At 43.9% G+C, this 24557-nt stretch overlaps 1 protein-coding gene across 1 annotated transcript in view; it reads left to right on the top strand.

The window, feature by feature from the left end:
- The first annotated feature begins 2441 nt into the window (after positions 1-2441).
- LANCL3 (LanC like family member 3) overlaps positions 2442-24557 on the top strand; it is a 58356-nt gene continuing 36240 nt past the window's right edge. The window contains exon 1 of the mRNA XM_068268309.1: positions 2442-3099. Within this exon, the coding sequence (XP_068124410.1) occupies positions 2569-3099 (531 nt within the window). The 5' untranslated portion in view covers positions 2442-2568. The remainder of the gene's footprint in view (positions 3100-24557) is intronic.

The following is a 24557-nucleotide window of genomic DNA, read 5'->3' as shown; positions in this document are numbered from 1 at the left end:
TCTGGGAGGTCAGCAGAAGGGGGACCTGTGGAATCAGGCCCTCTGCTGTTTAGCACTCACCTCCACCTCCGACATGCTGCCAACATCTCCGGATCCGGATCCAGCTGTGCTGCTCCACTCCAAAATGCTTGCCCATGTGTCCCCATCCAATATCGCCGCAACAATCCCCATAGGAAGTGGGGTAGAACATCCGGATTTCTCAGCCAGTGTGTTGTGCGCTCTCCGGTTCCCATTGGTGTGTATTGGCCGGATGGTGCAGTCCGGCTCCGCCCCGGATACGGCTGCCGGAGGAGCCGGATGAAAAAATAGCGCATGTTGGAACGGAGGCCGGAGTCCGGATCCGGCCCGGATCCGGTCCGGCTCCGGCAGAACGGACGCATGTGAACGGACGCATAGGCTTTCATTGCTATGCCGTGCGTCCGTTCCGTCCGTTCTGCAAGCGGTGTGGCTCCGGTACGGCGATTCCGGAGGGCCACCGCAAGTGTGAACCGGGCCTTATCTCCATGGAGAATGTGTGAGAATGACAGCCCACTACTAGAGACACTTAGGAACCTATTTATAAAGTACGGTAACAGTGGAATACCTCTTTCCTCGGCTGGACCACTTTGCACTCCTGCACATCAAGGCGGTACACAATATTCAGTCATTTCTGGCATACTGTATTTATAAAGTGAAAGAGTTTATACAGCAATAATAGTCTCTTTGTCATTAGGAAACCCTATGCCACTAAACTAACAGCAGAAAGTTATAAATGCCATTTTACTCACATCTAGGTTAGAATTAGAGAAACTGTGCTTGGCAACAACAGGGAATGAAAATAGGAAGGTTTGAGGTCAAAGGACACAGGGCATATATATCACACTTTTTTCCTGGCAGACTCAGTGCCAGAGCTGCAGATACTAGGGCACGCTCAGTAGGCAATAGCAGTGTTAGGGAGTCTTGCCCAAGAACCATTAACAAAAAGATGCTAGTTTACTATCAACATTATTTTGAGTATTTTCTTGCTTGCTGGTGGATTACAAAGCATTTTATAACACATAGGAGAAAACTCAGGAGGAAATTTCATATGGGCCACTTGAGTTCAATATTAACCCTTGGCTCATGAATCAGAAAACCGTCAAATTCTTGCCACCATGACTTCTGATCATGAGGAGACATGTCATCTCTACTGTCTCCATAATCCTTGGAGTGCTCTGGCTTCAGGCCCATCATTTACTACTTGTCGGTGGTTTTCTAGAGAGATCCTATTATGCAACTACCAGCAAGCTTGTTTGTCATCTCTTGAATTCCTTAGTGCATGGACCCTGAAATTCGTTTGGCATTACTGACTGTCCCTATCTCTGCTTTAGGTCTACTAAATGCTGAGGTTCTAAGATTCAATTTAGAAAGTAGCAAACTGAAGTTCAAAGTTAATTTGTATTTGCTGTTCAGTGACTCACAAGCATTAAAGTAGACCTATACTCAGAACTTCCTCTCTGCTCTTAGGGCTTGTTCACACCTTGGGTGTTTTCGCAATATTTTCAGCACCGGCGGTTTTGAAAATCGCCTTAAAAGCACTTGTGCAATGAATACTTATAGGACTGTTCATATATGCGTTTGTCAGCTTCCCGCTGACCAAAGCGTTGCATGCACCATTTTTTGGCCGATTTTGCTACAATGAAAGGTATAGGAAAAATGCAAAATGCTCACAAATTCGCTTTTGTGGCGATTGCATTTGCGCTTTTAAGAATAAATACATTGTCAAAGAGTTTACTTCCAATCCTGACTTGTGTCAGGAAGTGAAAAAAGAAATCGCTCTGCAAAAGCGCTTTGAAAAGTGCTTTACACAAAATCATAGCGCGCAGGTAAGCGCCGGGAGGGGAAAATAAATCACGTTCAAAATCGCAAAACGCGGCCATCAGCGATGAATAAAGCCTAAAAGATACTCAACAGCATAATAACCTTTAAAGAAAAACATTTATTTGATACAAATCCTGAAATAAATCTACACTGTTTCTACTTTCTGTTTCAAGGAAGACATATTGGGAACATCCTGTGCTTTCAAATGAGCTTATCTGCCATGGCATTCAGGTGACACAGCAGAGAGATCAAATTACAACTTGTAATTAGACACAAATGAGGGGGATTAGACAGGCTAAACTCTGTAAATACATACAGGATGCATTTCTCTATATTTTCCTTCTGTCCTGTGCAAGAGTTCAGGTCCACTTTTAAGAAAATACTACAATCAATAGGTCCTCCACTTATCCTGGATGCAGCATGAATTGCACACCAAATGTTACATGTTGTTAAAAAAGAAGTCTGCAGCCAGGGATGTGAGAAGTTTGGAAACACTGAGGATACCAGATTGCAAGTGCTAATCATTCTTGCACGCCTGAATCACCCCACCTCCTGCCTATATATGTATCTGTACAGCGCTCCTCCCTGCTCCAGCATGCACAGACCTCGCCAACCCTGACAGCAGCATTGCTCTCTGCCACCCAGCCTCAGATCGTGCCCTCTGCAGTCACCCCATTGCTTTGCCACCTCTCATCTCAGAAGATCACCCACTCTGACCTGCTTTTCAAGATGGAGAACAAGCGCTGCTTTGCCAACCGCTTCTCTGACTACAAGGGCAGCCTGGTGCCCAGCCACGGCAATGAGCTGGGGGCTCCGACTATTCTCAAGACCATTGACTGCATCCTGCAACAGATGCCAGCGCAGGGAGGGCAGGAGGGTGGGCTGTACGGGGGTCTGGCCGGAGTGGCATACATGCTCTACCACGTCTCGCAGTGCCCTGTCTTCAGCGCTCACAAGGACACGTTCCTGCGCCGAGCCAGCTCTATCATCGAGTCGTGTGTGCTGTATTATGACCGGGAGCAGGACCGGGAGACGCGGGCATCCTTCCTCCTGGGGGGTGCGGGGGTCTATGCTGTGGCTGCAATGATCTATAAGGCTGCGGGACGGGCTGACTTCACCAAGGCGCTGGACAAATTCCGAGAGCTGTGTGACATCTGCGTCCCGCTGGGCTTCCTGGAGTGCGGATCAGACGAGCTGTTCGTGGGCAGAAGTGGCTACCTGTGCGCTGTGCTGGTGCTGAAGCAGAAGCTGGGCATAGAGGTAACAGGCAGTGGCACTAATGTCATTGCTGACCCCTGCTATCCTGAGAGACAGGTCCTGTGACATCAGGAATGGTGTATTGGTAACCAATTAGTCTATAAGCCTTGTACACAGGCTTGACCGCTGTTGCCCTAAAGGTGACCACTAATGGTCCAATTTCTAGCGAAAAATCGTTTTTCGCTAGAAATTCTGATCGGAAGAAAAATTGTTCACTACACCATCAACGAACCAATCTTTGCTTCCTATCTATCACAACCAATCAAGAAAATCCAAATTTTGGTTTGACAAAAATCCAGTCGGACAATTTTTTTTTAATAATCGTTCATAATCGATTGTTCCCATCAACTGAAATTATTTTCAACCTATCCGAACAGAATTTCTGATTGCTTAAATGATTTTTCGCTAGAAATTTCACTGTTAGTAGCCACCTTAAACAAACAAGATTGGACAGTCAAGACTCGTAAAAAAAAAAAATATTAAAAAGTGGTTCCACGATGGTAAAAGACAGCAATTATCGTCCTTATAGACCAATCCGTCCTGGCAGTGTGGGTGCGTACACACCACTGATTAATGGTCGGTCCGATCCCCTTAGGCAACATTGCTGGGCCAGGCTGCACAAACGAGAGTCAGCTGTGTAGCGGACAACGCGCTATGTCGGAGGGAAGACAGAGCGGCACGTAACATCACGCAGTGGGTGGGGGAGCAGCGTTAACAATGCTATTGGCGGTCGCTTGACGTGAGTTGATCCACTGGGCAGATCGCTTGAGGGGTCAGGGGTCTCGAGTCTCTATACACAACCCTGATAATCGACCGAGGTGGTCGTTATGGGGCTCCTCAGCTGACTTTAATCAAGCGTGTGTACAAGGCTTATGTCGTTCCTATTGTAGTTGGTATTGGATAATTACATATGATCAATTTATTCAAACTGCTCGCATGTTGCTAATTACGCACTTCCAGGTCCTTATTCTTGTGCTCCTGCTAATGATCCGATTGGTGGACCATTGCTGTGCTGTTGTTGAATTCAACCATGCTCCGACATCAAGAATTGCTTGTTTTCTGAAGACGCTGCCAAGTGTATGGAGCTTAAAAGGAACCCAAGGTGAGAGACATATGGAAGCTGTCATATGTACTTCCTTTTAAACTATATCAGTTGTCGGTCAGTCCTGCTGATCTTTCTGATCGGTAGGGTCTAAATCACACACCGGAAATAAGCATGCAGCTAATCTTGTCAGATTTGTCATAGACATCTGATCTGGAGGCGGCAGAAAGGAAAACAGGGGGAGCGGTGAGCTTCAGGACACCTCAGCGTACATGCCAGCTCCCCCCCCCCCTTTCTCATCTTAATTTGGGCTCTGGTATCCTTTAAGGGGGCTTAAAGGGACACTGAAGCCAGAAAAAAAAATGAGTTTTACTCACCTGGGGCTTCTACCAGCCCCCTGCAGCAGTCCCGTGCACTCGCAGTCACTCACTAATCCTCTGGTCCCCCGCTGCTAGCTAGTTTCGTTTTTGCCGACAGGCCCGTCAGGAGTGGCCACGCGTAGCTTTCTCCGCATTCCCGACTGTAATTAGCACTATTACGAACGCATAGATATGCGTCAATGCGTATTTTTGTACACGTTGCGGCCCGCAATAGCGCTAATTACAGTCAGGAATGCGGAAAAAGCTACGCGTGGCCAATCCTGATAGGCCTGTCAGCAAAAATGAAACTAGCTGGCGACGGGAGACCAGAGGATTAGTGAGTGGCTGCGAGAGCACAGGACTGCTGCAGGGGGCTGGTAGAAGCCCCAGGTGAGTAAAACTCATTTTTTTTTCTGACTTAAGGTTCACTTTAATGAGGCCATATTATTACTGCTTTTGTTATAAGGGTCATTATGGCTGCACCTGTATAATTGGGGATGTATTGTGGCTTCTTTTGTTGTGGCTGTACTTGATGCAGCACTGTGGCTGCAGTTTTTAATGAGGGGACATAATGGCTGTACTCATTTTAGGTAGTGCATGATTGCTGCACTCCCTATAGGGGGAAATTATTGACTGCTCGTTACAGGAGAATGTAATAGCTGCTTTTGTTATTTGAAGAACGTAGTGGCTACACTTTGCTAGACTTGTTATAGTGGACATAATAGCTGAATTTACTATAATGGCTGCTCTTGCCATGTGGAAGTGGAGTGTAATGAAGCCATTTATTACAGGAGACATATTGCTATGGTAGAACATTATGGCTGCATTTTTCATATAAAGTATTATTGCTGCGATTGTTATGAAAGGACACTAACATTTACTATAAACTCTAGTTAGTTTGGCACGAGTAACCGATAGTATAAACATTGGTAATTTGATACCCGTGTTTCCCTGAAAATAAGACAGTGACTTATATTAATTGTGCTAGGGCTTATTTTCAGAGGATATCTTATTTCTGGGGGAAACACTTGTAGTTTCCCTATACAAAATGTATATACTGCATGCCATGCTGAAACACAGGCAGCATGCACAGAGCTTGTGGTTTGCAGAAATTGGCTCTCACTTACAAGAAATTGATTCTACTGATCATGTGGGTAAGAGTCTATTTCTTGTAGGCAGAGAACTCTGTCAGGCTCCCCAGAGCTATGATAGGATAAGCTGTGTGTCATGGGAAAAAGTGAAGTGCTGCTGATGCTTATCACGACAGATCAGAAGGGCTGGCACACATTTCCTGACACATATACAGGACTGTAGAACTCACATTATACTGCTGCTCTCCTGTATCCAGGCTTTGTATTGAGCATGACTTGCTGGTGTCATGTGGGCTGCTGCTAGGGCTTACATTCGGGGGATGTCTTATATTTCATGCATGCTAGGAATTCCTGCCAGGGCTTACATTCGGGGGATGTCTTATATTTCAAGCATGCTAGGAATTCCTGCCAGGGCTTACATTCGGGGGATGTCTTATATTTCAAGCATGCTAGGGCTTATTCTCAGGGGATGTCTTACGTTAGGGGAAACACTGTATATTATGATATTATACTATTTATAACATAATGCTCACCCCAACTTGTTCTGATCCCTTCTCTCACACTAATAGTGCCCATACAATTAAAACGCTTGATTTTCCAGTTTATTTGACCAAAACAATTAGAGTGAAAATAGAAATTAATCTTTTTTTAGATCAAGAAAAAACAAACGATTATTCAATTTTTTCAATAAAAATCTGATCGGACATGTTGGAAAAGTCTGGGTGATTGTGAAAATGTATACTGAATTTTAGTTTGTATAAGAAAATGCTATTAGATCAACTTTGTATTCATATTTGATTGTTTTTCTCTGATTTTCAGAAAAATCGAATGTGTATGGTGCCTTGAAAAGAGTTTTAAAAACTATTCGACCAAATGGAATAATCAATCAGATTTCTCTGATCGAATTTTTTTTTACAAAAATTGTACTGTGTATGGGCACCATAAGGTGGTCACTAATGATCCAATCTTTTTCATCCAATTTTACCAAACCTATGTAGTACAAGGGTAAATTGAGTGAATATAATGAATGGATAATGTGCCTTCAATACAGGAATGGATCAATGAGGTAAAGTTTGTCTATCAGATGGAGTCTATGACTCATACATTACACGACAGGGATGAGATCTTCTCATGTACTTAGATCCATTGGAATATGTTTCCAGAGTCAGAAGAGTATCAACAAATCCCTTTAGACTTATAATATGACATTTCTTTCCCTTTGTGATGGGGTTAATTTACTCCCTTTGGCAAATCTTTATAATTTAGTTGGATAATGTGAGGTCAATACAGGTTGGACCGGCGTGGACCCTTTACCAGATCTTTTCTTCTTCTTACCTTCCTTGGATCTCCGGGATCCGGGGCTTCTTAGGGATCCATCTTTTCCTTTTCTTCTCTCCAGTTTCTATCTTTCTTTCTCCTTTCCCTCTTTCCTTCTTTTTTTCTTTTCTGCTACTCTCTTCTCTAGGAGCAGTACTATGGCTCCACCTCTTAATAATTGCCTTCAAGTACTAATATAGTACGGACTAACTTAAACTATGTTAATGGTTACTACACTTTACTGTTAAAAATAGGAGGTGCAATATTCTCCTTTTTTTCCTTTTTTCAACACCATTTTGGCTTTCAACTGGAGGTGGGAAGAGACACTTGGACTCAGGACATTAGTAGTATACACGTGCATACTTATGCATTCTATTATATATGATATATGATTCCTGGCCGGCAACTTCTCCCCCCTTCAAGTGCTATTGTTATGAGTATTGATCCATGTATGTTTGTATTATAATGTTTGAACTGCTCTGTATAACTTGTTCTCTATACTTAAATAAAGAATATTTAAAAAAAATATTAAAAAAAAAATATTGAATGGATCATTAAAGGACAACTATCAAAGTTAACTAAAATTCTAAATGCCACATATATTTCCAGTAATTACTAGCAAATACCAATACAAAGGCTCAGTTTCATCGTTTTATATGAAGAAAATATGACAATTACAGAGAACAGTGTTCACTGTGGGCATTACTATGTAGGACTGTGTCCAGCACATCCAGCATACAGAAACAATCTTCACTTGCTCTAATACTAGTTACTTAGAATGATAGGAAGCAAAAATATTGCTTCAGATGTGTGTAAATAATCATCAGCTGAAGCTCTGTGTTCCTGTCTGTTTGTCTCTCTCTGCCACACAGTGTAAAATAAGCAGTTACAGTGCTGCTCTGCCACCCGCTCCCCCAGATGCCAACACAAATTGTTACAAAACAGCTGGTAAACATGGCTTTTCATTAAGACTTAATTTACTGAGAGGCCTCCAAAAAGCATTTTATTGTTGCTGGCTAAAAGCTCTATAGGTGCAGTATGTGGGGTTTACAGAAAAACACCTTCTTGTTCTTTAAGACAGTCCCTTATTACATAAAAATGGTAAGATTGGATGAAAAAGTTTGGATCATTAGTGGCCACCATAATACTAATCCTGCTGCTCTCACTACACCTAACAGTATCCCACCTACTGCCTTCTAATGGAGATAACCAAAAGAACTAGTTTAATGAGAGAAAAGAGTAAAATGCTAGGGAGGTAGAAAAGGTTGCGGGAGGACGGGGTGGCTGTCATCTGGGGAAGTAGGAGAACAATATCTCCAGCCATGATTGTAAGTGATTAGTTGACTGCTAAAACATTCACAATTGAATGTATAAGACAAAAAAAAAAAAAGAAAGAAAAGGGGGTGGTCCTCCATGTATATGTAAATTATATAGTTTCAAATGGATCATCATCCTGATGTTGTTTTGCTAACAGTGTCTGATGACAGAGTTCAGCAAAGAACGCTTTTAATTCATCAATGGTATACAGAAGCTGGATCAGGGATACGTCTACTACCATCATCAGCCTGGAGAGCTCACACTGGCGGCTGCGTGGGATCGCCTCCAGTGCACTGCTGTTGCTGGCAGGGTAAAATCTGTTAACTAGCATCCTGTAGCATAAGGGACTGATAGAATCAGCTGTGTGGATATAAAAGCATTAATTGGCATAATACTATATTGTCATGTACAGTAATATGTTTCAATAAGGTTCACCCTCACTTCATCCAAGTTGTCAGGTTTGACAGTTATACTCTGATGAAATGGTTTTATATCCACTGAACTGGCTCCGTCCCTTATCCTACTGGACACTAGTTTACAGATTTTACCCAGTCATAACAGCTGAAGACTGGAGGCCATCCCACGCAGCCATTAGTGTGTAGCCGAGAGGCCTCCTGACTGATGACCATTGATCATATCGATCATAATGATGTATCCCTGATGTATACCATGGTTGAATTAAAAGCATACAACACTGCCAGCAACACAATAAGGTGAGGATGATGATTCATTTATTTGAAAAATATATCTTCATTTATACAGGGCGGACGCCAGCAACTCCCCCATCTTTTGTCATTCTTACCTATATATCAACAGATTATTAAAACCACGTGGACTCGGCGTCCTCACACCAAGTCCACATGGTTTTACATATATGCACATTGTTACAGCAGAATTGTTAGTGTAATTTTTAACTGATATTACTTTTAATAAACGGTATCACGCTATGGGAGCTCTATTTCTACGTTCTTAAAAGGTACTATTGGAAGAGAGATCGGTTTGGAGAGTCATAAGCGTCATTGCTGGTTCTGTAGGGAGTCAGCCTATAGATCTGGTGAGCAGCTTTTGATTACAATTGGTGAAGGGTTGATCCCAGTGAAGTCACGAATCCCTGCATGTAGTGCACTGGAGGTGTTATATTTATGCAGACAGTATTACGCTATGTGGAGTGTTTTCTTCTGTTGCATATAACTACTGGAGGAATACAAGGAACGGTGTGAAGGGGATGCCTGAGGGAGAACCCTGCTTAAGCACGTTTGCTGATCTGTGAAGTGGTCAGCCAAAGTATCTGGTGAGCGTAGTATGTTTCTTAGAGTACTGAAGGCCCACAGGAGACTTTTATGATATACTCAAAAGACTGGTGGTGTTTGATTTAAAGCAAGAATTGGGTCTAGGGAAATGGACTTTTAGCCTAAAATGGATTATTGAGTATTATATATGAAGATGTACCTTTGTTGAGCTTTACTAGTGGACAATGCTGGAACGACGGGTCCATTTTAGGAACGGGAAGGTTCTCTACTAGCCAGAGCCTTCTCTCTACTCACAAAAGTATCAAACTTAAAGTGAATTTTCTGACTTTACACACAGGGCTTGATTCACTAAACAGTGATAACTCATAGCACGGCAACGCTAGTGTTTTTGCATGCGTTTTCGTGCGCAATCGCAAATTTTCATGGAATTTTGCGATTGAGCACAAAAACGCTAGCATGCCGTGCTATGAGTTATCACGGTTTAGTGAATCATGCCGTGTGTGTGTGTGCGTACGTGCGCGCGTGTGTGCGAGCGTGCGCACGTGCGTGCACATGTGTATGTGTGTCCTAAACCTCAACCAATAGTTTCAGATAAATAACGTCTGGTACAGCCATGCCAGCATTCAGATTTAGTGCTAGAAGTAGTTTTTAGCCACTCAAAGGAGTGTTACGTAACGAAATGAATTTAATTCACAAAAAATGTGAAGAGATATGAGTTTTAATTGTCTGAAATACAGTGAAAATTCTTAGTAACCGGTTCAGTTTAATAATACTGTTTCTACTAAACCAAGTGAATTTTGGGTCATCTGAATGTCCAAGTCCAATTATGACTACACTCGTTATAGGGGGACATTATGCTTTTGCGTATTACAGGAGTCTGCAAAACATCCCTACATGATTTCAGTCCTTTAAAAAGAAGCAGCTTTTAGCAGACGTTCCCTGTAGCATAAAGCTCTGTAACAATGGCTGGAAATCACTTTGTGCAGTATGTTGCCACACTGCAATAATGAATTAGATACAGAGGGCAAGTGCCTCAATTAGTCCGGTCAGCTTCATTACCGTAGTCTAGAGAGCGTCCAACAGTTATTTTTGCAATGAACATTTAATCACATTCTGATTGGTGTCTGTGGGCGGCAATTATTATTATTTGGTTTTAGCACTCTTTTCGTGCATGAGTAACTGCTGAGATACACTGCGTGACAGCCATATTGGTATTACATGTGAATGGCTGCCAAATTATACTGTGTAATCACATAGTTATTATTATTTGTAAAGCACCTGGATATTATGTAGCTTTGTATAATAAATAAAATAATAATGTTTTTTTATCTTTTGTATGCACTGATGGAATATTAATAAAAGCCGACCTTTTTTCACCCGACCTCTAGTGTAGCAGAACCCCTTTTTCTACTGGATGTTCTCACGAGTTCTATGGATTCCTGGCTCCCTTTGGTATGAGTGTGTGTGGTTGTAGTGGGCCCAATCCTGTTCCATTGAAGAACCCTGTACTGCTGTGCTGAGCTGCTGATGTAAGACAGTAAAAGCCTCTCATGACCTCAGAGTTACTGCCGGAAGTAGCCATAGCGGGAAGACACTGCGAGAGGAGGAGAGCCCAGCAAGAGGAGTCTGCACGGGAAACGGGGCTACGTAAAATTACACTGGGGCACTACCTGGCTACCTATACTGCAGCACCTATAGGCTCACTTACTACACTGGCCCACCAACTGTACCTGACTATGCTGGGGCACCACCTGCACCTGGCTAATCTATTCTAGGGCACTACCTGTACCTGGCCAATCTATTCTGAGGCACCACCTGTACCTGGCCAATCTATTTTGAGGCACCACCTGTACCTGGCTAATCTATTCTGGGGCACCACCTGTACCTGGCTAATCTATTCTAAGGCACCACCTGTACCTGGCTAATCTATTCTGGGGCACCACCTGCACCTGGCTAATCTATTCTGGGGCACCACCTACACCTGGCTAATCTATTCTGGGGCAACACCTGTACCTGGCTAATCTATTCTGAGGCACCACCTGTACCTGGCTAATCTATTCTGGGGCACCACCTGTACCTGGCTAATCTATTCTGGGGCACCACCTACACCTGGCTAATCTATTCTGGGGCAACACCTGTACCTGGCTAATCTATTCTGGGGCACCACCTGTACCTTGCTAATCTATTCTGGGGCACCACCTGCACCTGGCTAATCTATTCTGGGACACCACCTGTACCTGGCTAATCTATTCTGGGGCAACACCTGTACCTGGCTAATCTATTCTGGGGCACCACTTGTACCTTGCTAATCTATTCTGGGGCACCACCTGCACCTGGCTAATCTATTCTGGGGCAACACCTGTACCTGGCTAATCTATTCTGAGGCAACACCTGTACTTGGCTAATCTATTCTGGGGCACCACCTGCACCTGGCTAATCTATTCTGAGGCACCACCTGTACCTGGCTAATCTATTCTGGGGCAACACCTGTACTTGGCTAATCTATTCTGGGGCACCACCTGCACCTGGCTAATCTATTCTGAGGCACCATCTGTACCTTGCCAATCTATTCTGAGGCATCAGAGGGGGTCAAAAAGAGGCGCAGGGAGAACAGAGATAATACGGGGAGATGAGGAGACACAGAGGGGGACAAAAGAGGCATAGAGAGAACAGAGGGGGACAAAAGAGAATGGATTCGGGTTAAAAATGGACACGGTCCTTATCTCATTTGTTAACCAGGGACTACCTGTATTTCGCTAGTATTTGGCTCCAACAACATCATGTAATGGCTACGCCCACTTTTTTGCCGCGGTGTGCTTTTTTTCGGTAGGGGGTACATTTGCCTAGGGATGGCTCACAAAGGGATACACGTGCTAAAAAGGTTGAGAACCACTGCTTTAGAGAATATTCAAGGTGATTAAATTATATACAGCTTTATAATTTGCCAGAGAGATTTGTCGGCTGCCGTAAAGATTCGTAGAGAGCACACTTCTCTTACGCCGACTGGCCGTGACTGTGAGGACGGTGGCATTGAAACGATCCGTGCGGATGGGGCTGGTGGAAGCCGCAGGTATGTATAATTCTTTTATATTAACTCATCTCTGGTTTCCTTTAACCACTTCCGGATTCTCGGTACGTATATACACGCCCCTGAATCCAGAAGTGTATACCATGGAAACGGCCGCTCGTATGAGCGGCCGTTCCATGTCAGCTCACGGAGGGTGTCTCCGTGAACACCCTGCGAGCCGATCGGCGGCTCGCAGGGTAAATGTAAACACACGGGGAAGATCTTCCCCGGTGTTTACATGTATACGGCGCTGCTGCGCAGCAGCGCCGTAGAGGAGATCGGCGATCCCCGGCCTCTGATTGGCCGGGGATCACCGGCATCTGATAGGCTAAAGCCTATCCCATCAGGCGCAGGACGGATTTCCGTCCTGCGCCGCTCACAGGGGGAGGGAGAGGGAGGGAAGGGGAAGGAGGCCAGGAAGCGCTGCGGAGGGGGGCTTTGAAGAGCCCCCCCCGCAAGCGCAAGCAGCCGGCGGCGATCAGACCCCCCCAGCAGGACATCCCCCTAGTGGGGAAAAAAGGGGGGAAGTCTGATCGCCCTGGCTGCTAGCTGATCTGTGCTGTGGGCTGGAGAGCCCACGCTGCACAGATCAGCATAAAATGTCATGGTGTGGAAGTGGTTAAAGGCCGAGTGGGAATGGTACTCCCTCACAAGCGATCATACTGGTTACAAGTTGGGCAGCCAGAAAGTGTGAGTACCCATCTTTTTGTTTTATTGACACTGATATGACCTTCACTAATTACTACATTAGATTGGGTTCCTGTTTTCCCTTTGCTTTTTTTTTCTTTGCATATAATTGATTGTTAATTGATGGAAACTTTAGTGTGAGTATGCAGTTTTTTTGTGCTTTGCCAAGCAATATCCATACTACTGTTTCAGGAAAAAATAGAGGACCATAACTGAGTGATAGGTGGACAGCAGCAGCAGGACTATCTCATTCTGTAAATGGCAATATTACTGTAGTTATTGAATCATGGTCATTGAGTGCGAAGTTTCCGTGGCAGCTAAGTATAATGGGGTGCCAAGTTTGTTTGTTCTAAGCAGCCTTGGCTGCTAAATTACAGTGGGTACCAAGCCGCATTTGGGACCAAGTGACAGTGGGCAGTAACATGCTTTGGGTGCTAAGTTGAATTTAGTGCCAAGTGTAGTGGGTGATATTTAGACCTGGGTGCCATGTGCAGTTGGTGCTAAGTAAATTTGTGTGCCAAGTGTAATGGGTGCTAAGTAGAAGTGCATACCAAGTGAAGTGGGTGCTCAGTGGAACTAAGTGCCAAGCTTAGTGGATATTGAGTAGCATTGGGTGCTAAGTGGTGGTCGTTCTAGAGGGACGGCACTCAACAGCCCTTGATGGTAGTTAAAGAGGTAAGTGGTGGAGGGTAAGATATCTTCCATAATTTATGATTGAATATAACAATCTAGCCTACATAATTCAATCCTTTTTATTGTATCGTGTGTGGCCACAATAAAGGAAACCTGTGAAATTTAAACAAATTAAAAGAACAGATACTTACCTGAGGAGGGGGAGCCCTCTGGAACCTCCAGTGGTCCCCTGGTCTCCACCAAGCTGTTCAAGAGCAGGGGTTCAAGAGCAGGGATCCCCGAAGTGCGGGTGCACTCCGCTGAAGCACAGTGGCATGGACCCGCTCGTGCTTCAGTGGAAATAACCAAGCCCTATTGAGTCCATGATACTGCACAGCTGCAGATTGCTCACGCATGTGCAGTAGCACAGACCCAATCAGACTCAGCTTTTTCTGCCAAAGACTGAGCAGGTGTATGCTAATGCGCATGCGTGTGCCATCAACAAGCCCTTGGGGACGCATCTGTGGAGGAGGCAGCACTGGAATGGCCTGGTGTCGGAGGACAGAGGATCCAGAGGTTTTCCTCTACCAAGGTGAGTACCCATTTGGGACTTCTTTTCCGTACAGGCACACTTTAAGACTGAGGTTAATGCAGCATATTAGTATTGTTTCATTTTGTTTTGAATGATTTCATGTTCACATTGAAGTACTGGTGGTGAGGATTCCCCATGTCATCCTTTTACATTCAATTTGTGGATTGTATTTCAATAAGATTTCTTCACGCTGCAAAATGAGTAATACAATATATAAATAGCCCTTCAAGACTCCTCAAACCATAATTAATGTCACAGCAAAAAAAGCTCTGTGACGTTCAGCATTTCCGTGTGCGACTATTTTTACAAACAAACAGTTTTGTGGAGCGTTCTAGAAGATTTTATTGCTTGAGTCTGCATTTGCATTGGAATGGGAACGTGAGGATTAGAGATCCCTGTTCCATGTATCTATTGCATACAAAATTGCTTCCTGCAATGCAAACCCCTATTTTAGGAATTTTTAATCTATTCTATTAGAGAACACTTGGCAGTTTAATCCATTACAGCATAATTCAGAATTAAAAATCACAGCGTGGGGATGGAGTGCACAACACAGAAGAAATATTAATTAGTTGGCCTATGGCAGATGAACATTGCACTACTGAATATCTCCGCTTATGCAGAAGCAGGCAAGACAATAGCTGCAAGCTTAATTAATAAAGATGCTTCTTTGAAGTGACTGTTACATAGCTAATTACTAAATGAAGTCAGTCTCCGGGCAGCCGACTCTTATAGCAAGACCTCTCTTTAGTTGATACGTTTAAACCAATAGCTTTTAATATGTGCTGTATTCATTTTACATTGGCATTTAACACAACATAGATTGTTTGGTAAACATTACATTGTCTGATGTGTCTTTATAATGTAGTTTCAAAGCCTTTAAAGGAATACTGTACGGGGTCGGGGGAAAATGAGTTGAACTTACCCGGGGCTTCTAATGGTCCCCCGCAGACATCCTGTGCCCGCGCAGCCACTCACCAATGCTCCGGCCCCGCCTCCGGTTCACTTCTGGAATTTCAGACATTAAAGTCTGAAAACCACTGCGCCTGCGTTGCCGTGTCCTCTATCCCGCTGATGTCACCAGGAGTGTATTGCTCAGTCCCAGTATGGTCTGTGCCTGTGTCTGGTCTGTGCCTGCGCAATACACTCCTGGTGACATCAGCGGGATCGAGGACACGGCAATGCAGGCGCAGTGGTTTTCAGACTTTAATGTCTGAAATTACAGAAGTGAACCGGAGGCGGGGCCGGACCCCGACCCCCCTACAGAATTCCTTTAAGGAAGAATTATAGTGAAAATTATATAATGAATAAAACTGCTTATTAATATTATTATTATTTACAATATCCATTTATATATTATTTAGTCAGTGTTTGCCAATTGTAATATCTTTTTTTTACCTTGATTTAAATTCTGAAATTTATCACAGGTTGCAACATGTTTAGCCCTGTCAGGGGATCTCTGCGGAATGTTCGTTTACCCAGAGCTGCAAAGCCAGTACAAAATATACCTGGTCTCTGGGAATGCTTTGGGATAATGCTAATCAACCTAGGCTAAACATCATAGGAAGAGCAGTGCTACATTCAATATATACAGCAATACATAGATATATGAAGTGTTTCTGATGCTGAAACCAAGAAAATTACTGTAAAAGTGGGTATCCTGAATAATTTGCTGCATTCTTATATATGTCTGTATAGTGCCTGTTTAAAGTGAACCTAAAGCCTACCAAAAAAAATTAGATTAACTCACCTGGGGCTTCCCTCAGCCCCCTGCAGCCGATCGGTGCCCTCGCAGCCCCGCTCTGACGCTCCAGGACCCGCCGGCGAACACTTCCGGTTCGGCCATCACCGGCCGACAGGCATGGGAACGCGAGTGACTTGCCCCTCAAACTAAACCACTTTTTGACACTTAAAACCAGCCACATATATATCAGTGGGGACATTAGTGAAAACACCTAGCCTGCTCTCTGTTTCATCTTTCACTGCTTGTTACCAGCCCTGATAAAATCCCAGACTGAGCATTCAGTCTGGCTTTGCTCAGGAATCATTATAGCTGAGTCTGTCTCCTCTGATGTCTTTTCAAGTCGAAGCCTTCCCTTTTCTGGCCCTGCTATAATGACTCAGCTATAATGATTCCTGAGCAAAGCCAGACTGAATGCCCAGTCTGGGATTTAATCAGGGCTGATAAGAAGCAGGCTGAGCATTGAAGAATGAAACAGAGAGCAGGGTATGTGTGTTCTCTAATGTTCCCACTGATATATATGGTAAAATACATGAGGGTGCTTCATCTCTGGTTTACTTTAAGTATGTTGGTACCATGGAAAGGGGACGAGTCAAAGGAGTCAAAGCATGCTTGTCCAAGATTATGGAAAAAGGAGTTTATCCCTTCATCTGGTGCTCATGAGGAGGGGGGCACCCTCGCCTGGCCCCAGAGAGGGACTTATAGTAGAATCTGGAAGCCCCCTTTAATATCAAGGAGATCCCCCGAGGTCTGCCTCCCCAGGTGAAATGAGTACAGGAGTACATTAATACCTATTTCCATTGAGGGTTAAAATTAAATAAACACAATGGAACATTTTTAAAAATATTTTAATATAATTAACAATACCTACTTGCTAATAAATACTCTTACCCGAATATCCTTCATAGACCATATTGAAGAACCCCCAATACAAGTCCGCAGCCACCACTGAAGCATAGTTATTCTCCATAGTTCCTGCTCTTATAATTTCCACTTGCTCAAGTCCCATTGGATGGAAAGTCTTGTAAATAGTCAGAATGAAAATAATGAGTCCTGACTTGCATGCATCATGGCATGCTGGTTGTATGGTATCACTTTCTAAACATTCCAGTCAATAAATTATATTACTGTTCTAAATTATGTATAGTCTTCCTATTCATTCAGATATAGAAATGTCAGTATAACTGATAATAAACTCAGACTTTACTTCCCTAGCTTGGCTTTTTAGCTAGCTGTGCTCTTTCAATAGAGATGCACAAAAAAGGAAATGTTCTTTTGCTTAGGTTTTCAAAATATTGGGGCATTTATCATTAAAAATGATTTTCAAGTGAAGTACAAATCATTGTAAAAAGCAACTAACTACAGGAGTTCTATATACAGCTTTAAAAAATGAATCTAGGCTTGCATATTGCGGAAGACACTTTTTTGTTGTTGTGTTTTACTACTGGTTTTCATGTTTTCCACACTGGGAACACACATAGAGGTTTATTCACTAATGGGGGCTGTTATGTAAACCATGTAGTGTAGTTTGCATAACTCACGCTATACAACTATGTCATGTCCAGGAGAAATGGAAAGGCATGTGATTTGTTTGATCAACCGGTGGATTTGAAAAGCTCTGATTTGCTGTGATCACATCCGGCTTTAGCAAGTGATCACAGACTACATATCTATCACCTGACCAAACTGATCACATGCTTCTCCATGAATTCCATCACCACGCACGTGCGTTTGACTATTTGCTTAGCGCTTCTTACACAAGCAACTCAATCTGAAGTGAAAATTGCATGGTTGTGCACCATGTCTTGAAGTCAAGGAGGAAAAAAAATCCCCCCCCCCCTTCTTCTCTAGAGCAACTACAGTATATGCATTCAGGGCCGGTTTAAGCAACAATGGGGCCCCAGGGCAAAATAAACCTGGGGGGCCCCCCCAACATATACCCCGGAACAAAAATCGGCATTAGGGGACCTTTTTTGCAGCTGGTATAACAGGGTGTGAAGTCCCAATCGGTCGGAGCTCCACGTTCTGGCTATCCCAGCCTGCATGGGGGACAAGGGGTTAAAAAGTTTCAGGAGGGGGGACCCCACATAATTTTTTTTTTTTAAATTCCCACACTCTAAACATAAAAAAAAAAATTGGGAAAATAGGAAAAAATGCCAGGGATCTTCATACAGCCATATTGCGGCTGTATAGCGATCCCTGGCCAAAGCGCTGCGGCTGCGTATAGACCCCCTGGAAACCCCGTCAGGAAATTTATTGCGCTTTCGTTTGATGCATGTAAAATTACACTACCGTTAGGTTTACTACTAAAAGTTACATTTACCGCATTGAAAAGTATACTTTTTTCCTTCGAAACTTTAAAATCCTTTTTCTCAAAAACTATAAGGTCTTTTTGAAAAATTGTTTTTTTCTCTTATTCCTAATGATCTTCTTAACATATCCTGCAAATTTAGGGTTTCTAACATTTAAGGTGGATTTGCTATTAACCATTAAAGTCGGCAGGTTTTTAAATGTGTATTTATTTTTTTTCCTTTGAAACTTTAAAATCGATTTTCTCAAAAACTATAAGGCCGATTTGAAATTTTTTTTTCCTCTTGTAGCCACTGGGGGCCCCTACAAGCTCTGGGGGCCTGGGGCAGCTGCCTCCTTTGCCTTAATGGTAGCGCCGGCCCTGTATGCATTATTATTGCAGAAAACATTACTGAAATAAATTACCTTCATTTTCCTCTGTCTGTCTCAGTACAGGAGATCAGTTAGCTGCTGACTGCAATTAGTAATTATTAATTGGCATTTAGGATTCAGATTTTCCACATCTACCCATTAAAATGTAAAAATGAATTGCAGGAAACTTAAAGATTTTTGGCTAGCGATGCACAAATAAGAATTGAGACATACTTTGTACAACACACAGTGTTCTGTCGCCATGGTAACAAATAAGCATAATTTGAACCCTTTTGCATGTCCCGAAAATCATAGCTGGCTGCAGTTTGAAATAAGATATTTTGATAACATTAAACTAAGAAATTTCTTGTCCATGATATATGTTCAGTGAACATAGAGTCATGCTTTAACCACTTGAGGACCCACCCTTTACCCCCCCTTAAGGACCAGCGCTGTATTATGTGATCTGTGCTGGGTGGGCTCTGCAGCCCCCAGCACAGATCAGGGTGCACACAGAGCGATCAGATCGCCCCCCTTTTTTCCCCCCTATGGGGATGATGTGCAGGGGGGGTCTGATCGCGTCTGCGTGCAGGCATGTTGCGGGGGGGGCACCTCAAAGCCCCCCTCCGCGGCGACATTCTCCCCCTCCCTCTCCTACCTCCCTTCCCCGGAGATCCGGGCTGCACAGGACGCTATCCGTCCTGTGCAGCCAGTGACAGGACGTCCCCTGTCACATGGCGGCGAACCCCGGCCGCTGATTGGCCGGGGATCGCCGATCTGCCTTACGGCGCTGCTGCGCAGCAGCGCCGTACAATGTAAACAAAGCGGATTATTTCCGCTTGTGTTTACATTTAGCCTGCGAGCCGCCATCGGCGGCCCGCAGGCTATTCACGGAGCCCCACGCCGTGATTTGACAGGAAGCAGCCGCTCGCGCGAGCGGCTGCTTCCTGATTAATAAGCCTGCAGCTGGCGACGCAGTACTGCGTCGCTGGTCCTGCAGCTGCCACTTTGCCGACACACGGTATAAGCGTGCGGTCGGCAAGTGGTTAAAGGGACTCCGAGCAGTGCCTGTGGGTAGGCCTTTAAAGAGGAACTCCAGTGAAAATAATGTAATTAAAAAGTGCTTCACTTTTACAATAAATATGTATAAATGATTTAGTCAGTTTTTGCTCATTGTAAAATCTTTCCTCTCCCCGATTTACATTCTGACATTTATTACATGGTGACATTTTTACTGTGGGCAGGTTATGTAGCTGCTGCTAGCTGTTTTGGCCGTTGGAGACAGCTGTAAACAGCTATTTCCTGTCTGTGAACCTTGTTACATTGTGGCTGTAATGGATTGCGGAGACACCGCCGCGCGGTCTGACACCGGGGCGGCTGTTTCCGCGTTCAGACCGCCGGTTTCCGCACAGCAGCATGCGTCTGGTTTGTCTGAGCCTAGTAGTGCACACAGATGGAGAGCTACGCGCGCGCGTGCTAGGAGGCAGGACCTTTATGCAAATAGGAGAGGGATCAGCTGATCAGGACGATCAGCTGATCCCAGCGCAGTGGGTGATTGGCTGAGTGGGACTGGGCGGCGCTGAGAAGCGCTGCACTATATATACTTCTTGCCTGTCAGTTGCTTGTTGTCTGCTGTTGCGAATACTTACGTGTGAGCACTAAGACCAGTCAGAACTCACAGTGTGACCTGGGAATTCACACTTAGCCAGATTATGTTTGTGTTATATGTTAGACCGGTTCCAGGGTGTTGTGACCACGGACCTCACACCCAAGCTTAGAGATACTGTGTCATTGCTGTGTTATCATTTAGACCAGTTCCAGGGTGTTGTGACCAAGGTCCTCACACTCAAGCTTAGGGATACTGTGTCATTGCTGTGTTATACTTTAGACCAGTTCCAGGGTGTTGTGACCACGGACCTCACACCCAAGCTTAGGGATGTAACGATCGGTGTCAGCACGCAGAGAGAATCCGATTATTGGTGATCTGCAGTATCACCAAGAATGCAGATATACACCCGATTATTGATGATCTGCAGTATCACCGACAATCAGATATATTGCTAACCTCTGGACACCTATGGTATTCGAGTGTTTGGTGTAACAGTAATACTTTGAGTAATGCACCTGCAGAGCAGGTGATCAGAAGCAGCCTGGAATACTGCTTATGCTGACACAGGAACCTTCCAACAGCCTGAGATTCTCCAAGGGGTGGAGTCAGGCTGAAGGTAGGAGGAACCTGCGCGGGAGTGACACCTGAAGGGTGAATGTCACTAGTAGGTCAGGAGACTATCTCTTAAGGGAGAGAGATAGTTCCCAAGGTAGAATAGATATCAAATAATGCCTAGTCTTGGTGTGAGGTCCGTGGTCTCTACCCCCTGGAACTAGTCTGATACATAACACAATGATAACACAGAGTCCCTAGTCTGGTGTGAGGTCCGTAGTCTCGACACCCTGGAACTAGTCTGAAGTATAACACAAATGATAATACAGTTCCCTAGTCTTGGGCGTGAGGTCCTTGGTCTCTACGCCCTGGAACCAGTCTGGAGCATAACACAAATGATAATACAGTTCCCTAGTCTTGGGCGTGAGGTCCTTGGTCTCTACGCCCTGGAACTAGTCTGGTGCATAACACAAATGATAATACAGTTCCCTAGTCTTGGGCGTGAGGTCCTTGGTCTCTACGCCCTGGAACTAGTCTATAACATAACATAACATTGACATCCGAGAGTATTCTAGCTCAGTGTGAATTCCCAGGTCCGTCCTGGTTCTAACACACTGTGGGATCTGACTATGGTCTGAATGTTTCCACGTAAGTGTTTGCAATGGCAGACAACCAGCAACTGGCAAGCAAGCTGTATAAATAGCTGCTGGAGTCTGCCGCCCCGCCCAAGCCACTCAGCCAATCATGAGTCCAGCAGGAATCAGCTGATCCTCCTGATCAGCTGACACTTCCCCTGCTGGTATAAAGGTCCTGACATCTGGGCCGCGCGCGTGTAGTTCTCCATCTGCCCATGTGAACTAACAGAACCAGCCACACCACCCGCACGCCGCCGCGTACAAATCGCGGCGTTGAACGCGGAAACAGCCGCCTTGCTGTTAGTACCCGCGGCGGCTTTTCCGCGTTCTCTCGTGGTGCCAGGCGCACGTCTCCGCATGCCAACCGCTGTGCTGGACGCGGATTCAGCCGTCCTGCCGTTAGTACACGCGGCGGCTTTTCCGCGTTTCCTCACAAGGGATACTGTGTCATTGCTGTGTTATCATTTAGACCAGTTCCAGGGTGTTGTGACCAAGGACCACACACTCAAGCTTAGGAACACTGTGCTATTACTGTGTTATACTCTAGACTAGTTCCAGGGTGTTGAGACCAAGGAACTCACACCCCAGTCTAGGATTTTGTTGTACTTATATGTTATGACCATTTGCTCTGTCCACCCCCTTTTCTAAATTTGAACCCCAGTCACCCAATGACCAGGTTTGAGGCTTGTGCCATTAACAGTGCAAGAATGGCAGCAATTGAAAATTAATGGCAGCCCTTTGAAAATCAATAGGTGAATTTTGAATGGTTTTTGTAGGCTCCACCCACAGTGACCCACTGTGAAAAGTTTGAGAACCCTACCATTAACAGTGTAAGAATGGCTGCAGTTTACATTTTCCCTATGCAGGGGATATCTTCTAGAAAAAAGGTGTCACTAGTAGATTGCTTCTCCTACATAGCTAGGCCATCTTTGCATACATGATGACAAGCAACTACCAAATTTGATAATTATAATAGCATGGACCTGGAGTTTATGGGGACAGTTATTTTCTGGTTCACTCTGACAAAAAGCATTGACAGATCAATGTCCACATAGAAATGGATTGCAGTGCTTTGGGTGAAATGACTTTACAGGCCTGCCCTGCAGAGTGCAAATCTGAATTCCAGTGAACATCTTTGGGATGAACTGATGGAATCACTTCATGTGGGAGTCATTGCCCAAGTTCATTCTTTGAGGCTTTCATGTCGACTAAAAAAATCTTCACAGCAAGGTTCATTATTTTTTTTCCTCAGATTGGACAAATACGGGCCATGACTCCATATTCATTTCTCTGGTTATGAAATGAAATTATCCAGCACGCATGGGAGTGATATTCAAATGCTAACAGAGTTTTGTAGATGTAGTTTGTCTGTTTTTGTATCATTATATACTATATTAACCTTCACGGAGCACTATGAAAGCAAACATGGGCCATATGCAATTCACTTTTTCAGTTGAGAGTTCACCTAGGTGATGTTTTCACAACTTGTAAATAAAATGCCTTTTAAACCACCAGCAAGCAAGAGAATACTCAAAATAATTTCAGTAGTACTCTTTCATCTACTTTTCGGAACTTTTTTCATTGCAAAGTGCTAAAAAGTTATTTTAAATTGAAGATTAAAATCATCTCCTAGGAGAAAACTCAGGAGAAAAAGGGAATTGCATATGGCCCCATATGCCTTATGTTAACTGAGGTTTATCTATATTTTAAGTGTTAGTTCTTGATGCTGTTTGCACAGATTAAGGTGCAGGTATAAAGGCTGTACTGCCATCTGCTGGACTGTCTGCATAAATGTAAGAATGACACGAGATATTTCCAAATATTGACATGCACAAACCTAGTTGTACAAACCTGGAATTTTAATATAAAAATAATATATTACAGTAGTTGTTATCATGGCTTGGTTCACTGAAAATGTATTTATTTTCTTTGTAATTGTAATAATAAACATATTACATTCATTGCACAACTGTGAATTGCAAAGGGCTCTCTTACAGTTCATATACAGTGGGGTGCGAAAGATTGGACAGCCTTGTTAATCGTCATGATTTTCCTGTATAAATCGTTGGTTGTTACGATAAAAAATGTCAGTTAAATATATCATATAGGAGACACACACAGTGATATTTGAGAAGTAAAATGAAGTTTATTGGATTTACAGAAAGTGTGCAATAATTGTTTAAACAAAGGCAGGCAAAGGCAGGTGCATAAATTCGGGCACCACAAAAAATAAATGAAATCAATATTTAGTAGATCCTCCTTTTGCAGAAGTTACAGCCTCTAAACGCTTCCTGTAGGTTCCAATGAGAGTCTGGATTCTGGTTGAAGGTATTTTGGACCATTCCTCTTTACAAAACATCTTGAGTTCATTCCGGTTTGATGGCTTCCGAGCATGGACAGCTCTCTTTAACTTACACCACAGATTTTCAATTATATTCAGGTCTGGGGACTGAGATGGCCATTCCAGAACGTTGTACTTGTTCCTCTGCATGAATGCCTTAGTGGATTTTGATTTAGCATACCTCAAGCAGCTCTGTTTGTGCTGTGGGTGGAAAAAGGCCTCCTCTGCATCACTCTCGCATACAGCATCTCCTTGTGCAAAGTGCACAGAATGGTTGAACGATGCACAGTAACTCCATCTGCAGCACGATGATGTTGTAGGTCTTTGGTGCTGGTCTGTGGGTTGACTCTCACTGCTCTAACCATTCGTCGCTTCTGTCTATCCGAGATTTTTCTTGGTCTTTCACTTCGAGCCTAAACTTGAACTGAACCTGTGGTCTTTCATTTCCTCAATATGTTTCTAATTGTGGAAACTGAAAGCTTAAGTCTCTAAGACAGATTTCTGTATCCTTCCCCTAAACCAAGATGGTGAACAATCTCTGTCTTCAGGTCATTTGAGAGTTTTTTGAGACCCCCATGTTGCTACTCT

This window comes from Hyperolius riggenbachi, chromosome 2, assembly GCF_040937935.1.
Source record: "Hyperolius riggenbachi isolate aHypRig1 chromosome 2, aHypRig1.pri, whole genome shotgun sequence".
Taxonomy (NCBI): Eukaryota; Metazoa; Chordata; class Amphibia; order Anura; family Hyperoliidae; genus Hyperolius; species Hyperolius riggenbachi.
This window is presented reverse-complemented; position numbering and strand designations above follow the sequence as displayed.